Source organism: Cibotium barometz, chromosome 21, assembly GCF_041138505.1.
Source record: "Cibotium barometz isolate CiBa-2024 chromosome 21, ASM4113850v1, whole genome shotgun sequence".
In the NCBI taxonomy this organism is placed as follows: Eukaryota; Viridiplantae; Streptophyta; class Polypodiopsida; order Cyatheales; family Cibotiaceae; genus Cibotium; species Cibotium barometz.
This window is the reverse complement of record NC_141066.1, coordinates 2,930,593-2,938,601: the sequence shown is the minus strand read 5'-3', so window position 1 is coordinate 2,938,601 and position 8,009 is coordinate 2,930,593. Positions and strand designations below refer to the sequence as shown.

The window sequence follows — 8,009 nt, the reverse complement described above, 5'->3', positions numbered from 1 at the left end:
CAGAAGCAGCAACTTCCACTTCACCAGCTACCCCCAGCAAGGAGACATGGTGGCCGAATATCTTAGGAACCTAGGAGATGACCATTTTAGGAGAGCGAGCACATATATCCATGTTCCTATCCCTTACACACAAAAGAGGTTAAGACTAAGCCAAACCAACCTTACTCACGAAACAAACCCCGTTCCAAGAGACATTGTAGGTCTCTCTTCCTTCCTCTCTTCTCAGGTCCAAATCCCTATCGGCACTTTACTCCAAAGTAGCCCAAGTTTATGGAATAATTTGAAGGACTGAATGGAAGGATGCCTCAAGCTTGGTTGGCATGTACGAAACCATAGAGCCTGACCGCTCTACTGAATCTGAGGAAGAAGAATTTCGCATACCCCATTATGTAGCTGAAACCCCTATGGCTCGAGTGAATATAGCCTTGCCAATAACCTTCGATGGCCACCGAGTTATAGCAATCTTGGATGGTGAAGTGGGAATGAGCATTGTTACAAAACAATGCTGGGAAAAATGGGGAGTCCCCACCTTGGATATCACCACGTTACTGGTTAAACTTGCTGATGGAGCCATCGCTAGACCCATTGGTCTACTAAGGAATCTCAAGATTAAGATCCTAGGAACCACTTACCGCCACACCTTCGTGGTGATGAATTTTAGACGTCAGCTAGTCTCATATGACTACATCCTTGGCAGACCATTCATGAGTGTCAAAAATGATTCATGATTGGGATACCGACCACATATACATTCGGCGAAAAGATCTAACATTCAAGATCAATCTACGTACGTGGAAGGTACACCTCATGAGTAGTAGACCATTCATAGAGGACTCTATCATAACTACACAATCCACGGCAATCGATCTATGCCAGACATGCCACAAAACACTTGAAGATGAAAAGGAGAGTGAGGGGTGTGCACCTCTTCCAGATCTTGAGTACTCTGAGAACTGGATGCATATCCTTGTTACCCTAGACATTTTACCTAGACACACTCATACAAGGTTTGCTACGACAGACAGGCAAGAGAGTACATCGTTATACATGCTCAGTTCAACATACTTGCCTGACGTTGCCACCCAAGAACTTGAACAGGTTATTAGAGCAAAGCCATCAAGAGATACACGCTCCCATAAAACGCATAGGCCTGAGGGATTCCCTGGACCAGAACGATATGTTTTTCTTGATAATTCAGATACCCATTGGTTGAAGTATGTGGGAGCTGTGGAAGCGCATGACCACTTCAATGAAATGTGGCAAACGAAATTTGCTAATAGCTCTCTTTTGGTCCACTCCACCATCCCACAACCAGTAGAATCCATTGAACCCAAACCAGTCCCAGAAAAGCTTTGCCGCTTCACACACAAAGCATGTAACAAGAAGCTAGCACTTACAGAAAAGAAAGCCAAAAGGCTAGTTGACGAAGAAAGTGCTAAAGCTAAAGAAACTAGACAGGTGCCTAAGCATTTTAAGACTTTCCAGATGGCCGGCCGATTTGTCTAATATGATTCAACTCAAAGGTCCGACAGTGGGCAACCTGGGACCTTATATAATGGTCCAGCCAAGGTCAAGGAGGTAAACCTAGAAGGCCCGGGTGAACACCCAAGGCCGATATTTATTGGAGAAGACCTTTCTAAGAAAGAAGAGACTGAGCTCATCGCTCTACTGACTGAGTTCCAAGATTGCTTCGCTTGGAAGTACACAGATATGAAAGGTATACCTCCAAACGTAGTCCAGCATACCATTCTAATGGTTGATGGAGCTAGGCCGATCAAACAACGAGCTTACCCAATGAACCCTACATACTTTAAGATGGTCTGAGAAGAGATTGAGAGACTTATTGATGCCGGATTCATCTATGAAATCGAGCATACAAAGTGGGTATCACCCATCGTGATAATATCCAAAAAGAATAGAAAAGTCAGAGTGTGCGTCAACCTCAAAAAGGTCAATGTCACCACCATTAGGGATCACTATCCTTACCTTTTACGAAACATGTACTAGAACGAGTAGCTAAAAAGGAAGCTTACAGCTTTCTCGATGGATTCTCTAGTTACAATCAAGTACTGATCGACCCTAAGGACCAGCACAAAACAACCTTTGCGACCGAATGGGACACCTATATATACCGAGTCATGTCCTTCAAGCTGACCAATGCCCCTGGAACCTTCCAACATCTTATGTGCACGGCTTACAAGGAATATCTTTGAAAATTCCTTGAGGTCTTCATGGATGACCTTTGTGTCAATTCCTCCTGGAAGGAGCACCTTGTATATTTGCGAAAAGTGCTAGAAAGGTGCAAGCTATTCCACATCTCGTTGAATTCCCCTCAAATACCAATTTTGGGTTCGACATGGAGTGATCCTGGAATACATCATCTCCGAGCAGAGAATCTCTACCGATAACAAAGTGTGGCTCATCCTAGAGCTGCCACCACCCCCACAAACTTCAAAGCAATCCAACGCTTTATATGCACGCCAACTACCATCGACGATTCATTTTTCTATACATAGATATTGCTCAACTTCTCCATGGACTCGTCATTGTGTTCGAGTGGAGATTGAAGAATGCCAACGGACCTACACTACGCTCAAAAAAGCCTTAGCAAGCACATCATTCTCAGGTCCCCAAACTGGGATATCTTTCACGTCCATATTGATACCTCAACCTTTGCTATCATATGGATGCTTGCCCAACCAAGAGAACACAAGATAGATTTCCCCATCAATTTTACCAACCGCTCCCCCAACCACCCTCACACACATGCGACGTGACCTGAGTAGCTTTTATCATCTTGTTTTGTTTTTCAAGGCCTTGAAGAATGAAAAGCACTTCTAAGAAAATTTTTAAAAATGAAGTTTTTCTTTATTTTTAAGTGAATTTACATTTTATACAGCTTATTATGGCCAAGAGAGGATTAAAGCACAGACTCGTCCCTTTCAAATTTCAAAGTGCTTGCTCTCTTTTATACTTCACATATCATAAGGTGATGATGCATATGGCTTTTTTGAGGATATATGTCTAATTAACTCCATGGAGCACACTAGCTACAAAAGAATCATGTCCACTTCAAAAAACAGTCACATAACATCATTTAAATTTCCTTTTAAAAAACATGCAAAGACAACAAACACTACCACAAAAGGTAAAACATCTCATTCCCTCCCAGAATCCACCTTTCCTGAGCCACGTAAACACTCTTACTATTTTCACAAATAGACTCTTACCATTTTCTTACATCATAGAATGATGTTTTAGTATGCAAGTTTGATACTCAATTATGGACACAATGTAAAAGTGTGATTATTGAATAGCAATAAATCCCATTAATGTGGGCATACATCCTATGAATAGCAGTGAGTTCAATAATATCAAGTGCACTGTATTAACAGAAGCAACTTCAGATCGTATTGGCTAATTAATTTAGTTGTATCGACTAATTGAATTCCTCAAATGTCTTGGTGAGTTTTTGAGGCGCCAACTACTTTTCCTCTTGGTTTTAAACCATGTGGGACGGTCAACCTGACCCATTTTTCCTTTCTTCTCAGTATTCCCCTGCCTATAATTTGTACCCTGGTCATGCCGTTCTTCAAAGCATCTTACTTCCCTATCACCCTCTCTTAGTCTTTTGGTTTCTACTTGAAGATCTTCGACTAATATTTCAGTTTGCTTGCTTGAGATACCACGTATGTACCATGATATGGGTGGTGGCGGAAGAAGCCTAGGTTGTACAATTTGTTTCAAGGTGACATCTGAAGCTAACCTGCTTGAAGTACATGCTGGATCACTCTCCGGAGAGGTCATAAAAGCACATTGAGGAGCATCCACATAGATGGGTTTAATATCCCAAGTCCCCTCAAACTTCTTCATAAAGCCTTCCTTGGAAAGATAAAAACTTACCTGTTAAAGGATGTAACAAAACTGTTAGCTCTCTCTCTCTCTCTCTCTCTCTCTCTCTCTCTCTCTCTCTCTATATATATATATATATATATATATATATATATATATATATATATATATATATATGTTTCGTCATTGAGAATCCGGGTTCAAATCGCCTTCCCTGCACTTCAGTACCCCCGTATGGATCATATCTGTCTGCTGGCTTGGCTGTGACGTTTAAATCTCTCTCTCTCTCTCTCTCTCTCTCTCTCTCTCTCTCTGTGCACGCAGTGCCATCATATGGATCATATGTGGTCCTCAGGCTGGCTATGATGTTAAAGACTCACCATCATCTGTTTCTCTCTCTCAAATACAATCCATTCTTGCAATTATGTCCCCGCGTCTTACCGAATGAGTGTGCTTGTTTTGGTCAACAAAGACACTAATGGAAAGCGTCCCTGAGAAACACAGAAACCTCCAGATGGCAGATTGCTCCACCTCTACAAGCTGCCGGTGTCCATCATCTTCAAGAACATTTCTGTATGTAACTTCCTACATCACATTCTTGAGCTATGTCAACAATCACCCGGCAATGCATGTTGTGCCCAAGCCTCCACAAAGAAGGCTAACTATATGAAGCTTTTAGGGTCACCTTGATATTCTTAAAAACACGCTTGTTTCCGGGGTCTGTGATGATGTCAAATAGGTCATCAGGTGGCAAACCTATCTGGAAGCGTGTGTCGAGAAGACAAAGCGTGCCTTTTGGAACTGTTACCTGCTCCATGGGAAGACCAAATCTGATGTCAAAACCCAAATGATTGAACTTCTTTGTGAAGGTTTTAGATCCTACAGAAAGGACAAGTCATGAGTAAAATCAAAACGATGCAGATACATTGAAATCTCATGGCAATGCTAAGATGGATACATACGCGAGTCAAATCTAGAATACATAGATACATTAAAACACTGATGGACATGCTTGCAGATTGATGTGTCAAATGTAGATTGAACCTTATACCCATGCTTGCAAAATCGAGGAATCAAATGTCCATTAGGTGGGGCCATGGCTGTGCTTGCAAGATCAATGAATCCAATATAGATGAGATAAGATGCATGTGAAAACCCTCATGGAAATGCTTGCAAAAGTCGTCTAGTCAAATCCAGATGTCAAATCTAGATAAGATAGGATGCATTTAAAACCCTCATGACCAACCAACAAGTAAAAATGAGTGGATACATTTGAGAATCCAGATGGTCATGCTTGCTGAGTCAAACCTAGATCAGATGGATACATCAAAAACCCTTGCAAATCGATGACTCAAATCTAGATAGATGTAAAAATATATTGAATGATCATGCCATGTGCCAATATTGCCCCATGACTTGGATGGATTGAAAAACCTAATGGTTATCCAAACATGGGGTGTGTGAGTTTAGATAGCAGCACCTTCTCAAAAAGAAATATCGAAATAAAATCCCCAATGATCATGCTTCCAAGATGAGAAGGATACATTTAAACACTATAATGGACATGCTCGCAAAATTGAGTCATCAAAAGTACATGAGAAGGATAGATTACAAACCCTCATGGTCATGCTTGAAAAAATAAGCAAGAGCTCTATTACCTAATGGTTATGCGAATACCATCAGGAGCCCTAATATTCATGCTTATGCCATTAATAGCCCTAATTATTATGCTTGCAAAACTTTAGATCTAACAAAAGGTGGAGTCGATGAGATGAGACCTTTAGAACTGGGGGCCTGTCCGTCCAAGCACTGTTCTTATTCCAAGCTTCCAGCTGCCTGCTTGAAGTCTGCTCAACTGAGGGTAAAGCTGGAACAACAGGGGCAGATTCTTGCTTTGAATCCCAATTTTTATTTCTGTTAAGCAGCTGTTGCAGCTTCAGCCTCCACGTATTCAGAGACTCTTGAGTTTCCTGAACAGGTCCACACACAAAACCATGGCATGAAAGCAAACGATAAGCAAAGATCTGGCCCAAGGCCATCTTCTTGAGAGGTAGAAAACACGCTTAACATTTAACCCTAGCCCCCGTATGCGAACCTGCAACGCTTCGCGCAGAGGAGAGGGCTCTCGCGCCATGTGATGGAGTAATACTTGTAACAAATTCGCTTGAGGAGAGGCAAAATGGCACCAAAATGTTTTTTCTTTTTCATTTCCATTAAATATATTATTTGAGATTTTAGAGAATAAGAGTGTTTTTTTTCTAAGGTTTCATTTTAGTGATTAATGTTTGAAAAAGTAAATGAAATGATACCCCATATCCTCTCTATTTAAGGCAATAAAATGATGACCCTCCATATGATTTCTATTTGCATACATTCACCCATATGCTTTCTATTTGCAATCCTCTCTATTTAAGGCAATAAAATGACTACCCCCATATCATTTCTATTTGCATGCATTCACCCATATCCTTTCTATTTAAGGGCCACAATTCTCTATAAAAAGCTTCAAAGGGCTCACTCAATGAGTAGAGGGAAGAAGAGAGAGAAAGAAGAGAGGGAAGTGATGGGAAAACTCATTTTCTAAGGTTGTATTAATTAAATGCCATGTGAATAACATTTAACTAATACATATCAAATAATTTATTTGAATACTCCCGTCTCCGATGCAAGAGATATTCTTGCATGCATAAAAACACATACTCGTCCTTGGGACAGGAGAGGAGAGATAGGCCTTATATGTGAAGTCCATTTTGGGCCTCGTGGTCCTCAACTATCCATGCTTGCCATATATATCCACGTAGGAGCTCCTAAAGGACTAACTTTTCTTTGAAGAAAGCACCAAACTTAGCATACATATACATCTAGCATCCCAACCCAGGGTAGTGGTGACAATCTTAACATACGTGGTATTGAGAAAACCAATCCACAACATGAATTTAAAAATAAAGGTTACAAATAGTGTCATATTAGGTGCCTTTTCACTCTCATTATGACTACATGATAGGATAACACAAAAGGTAGAGTCTAACCCAAAAACCAATACAAAGCTAGTAAATTCTCTACCATCTACACACAAAAATGTCTGAAAGAGTGACACAAAAAGTAGATTAATGTCCCATGCAAAACCATCATCATTGACCTGCACATAAATTGGCTCGTCAGTTAACAGGAAACACACAATTTACTTCTCTTTACACCACTAACAAAATTGATGTGGCAAACCATTAAAACAATCTTCCAGGCGATTGGATTCTCTCCTTAGAAGCACATACTCCTCGCCTCCATCTCTCTAAAATATATATATATAATAATAACATTAGCTATTAAAAGATATAATTTTTTAAGAAAATAAAAGCTGAAAGAGAAAACCTTACAAAACACATTCAGTGGATCAATTCTTGAGATGAATGGTATTTGAACATACTTATAGACAGCAAATTGAAAATTTATGTATTGTCCAGTGCCTATGCACCGAAAATCTAACTTATTAGGCTTTTCATAGTCTACAACATTACATGTACATGAAGCTGATCCGCAATCGTAGATTGTAAATTCCAAAGAGCCCAAAGCTCTCACTGTAAGTGTCTGGACCATACAAACCTAGCAATAATCTAGGTTCAAAAATAAAAAAATTATTTTAATTTTAAAAATAATATATTAATAAAAATTTATATTTATAATTAAACGTAATAACTACATAAAAAGCAAGTTTTTATACCATAATACACATGTGCACTCTAATAGTTCGATCATTAGAGATGTTGTTGCTTGTCCTTCCCAAGATGGGGGGTCTACAATTGAGCCATGAATATTAAATAAATTATGGTAAATAATGATGACTATATTATAGCAAATATCGAGACAAATATCTTCAATATCTTGTCCATCGCCAACCATAAATAAATGAAAATGATCTCCTTGTTACATCCATCTTGAGCAATATTACCCATTATATCAAATACGACACTAAACTTCTCTAGGGGCTGAAACAGCCATTTCTTGTGACTATGCTTTTGGTGCTTAAGAGGCCATGTAAAATCTCGCTCTTCCACATACCATCGTACCCCAACATGCTCCGATGGGGACCAAACTTTGCAAGGGAGGACCCACCCCACATGCTTGCAAAGTCTGGTCACCATCAGAGCAAGTTTGGGTTA

General features: G+C 39.9%; 1 protein-coding gene across 2 annotated transcripts; it reads right to left on the bottom strand.

Annotated features, from left to right (window-relative positions):
• Positions 1-3,372: 3,372 nt before the first annotated feature.
• LOC147626762 (uncharacterized) lies at positions 3,373-6,082 on the bottom strand. Of its 2 annotated transcripts, XM_086815299.1 has the most exons (5): positions 5,948-6,082; positions 5,631-5,822; positions 4,538-4,660; positions 4,294-4,437; positions 3,373-3,903 (listed from the first exon to the last, which is right to left on the bottom strand). In XM_086815299.1, the coding sequence occupies exons 1-5, from the start codon at positions 5,984-5,986 to the stop codon at positions 3,427-3,429; spliced, it is 975 nt and encodes a 324-aa protein (XP_086671425.1). In that variant the 5' UTR covers positions 5,987-6,082; the 3' UTR covers positions 3,373-3,426. The 2 variants fall into 2 exon arrangements, with proteins under 2 accessions (XP_086671425.1, XP_086671424.1); XM_086815298.1 differs by lacking the exon at positions 5,948-6,082 and having other exon boundaries at positions 5,631-5,941.
• Between the last annotated feature and the right edge of the window lie 1,927 nt (positions 6,083-8,009).

Coding starts and splice junctions, on each gene's coding strand:
- LOC147626762 (XM_086815298.1), bottom strand. CDS start 5,891: ATGGCCTTGGGCCAGATCTTTGCTTATCGTTTGCTTTCATGCCATGGT. Junction 4,438..4,537: donor GTGTTTTTAAGAATATCAAG/GTGACCCTAAAA, acceptor AATGTGATGTAG/GAAGTTACATACAGAAATGT. Junction 3,904..4,293: donor AAAACAAGCACACTCATTCG/GTAAGACGCGGG, acceptor ATCCTTTAACAG/GTAAGTTTTTATCTTTCCAA.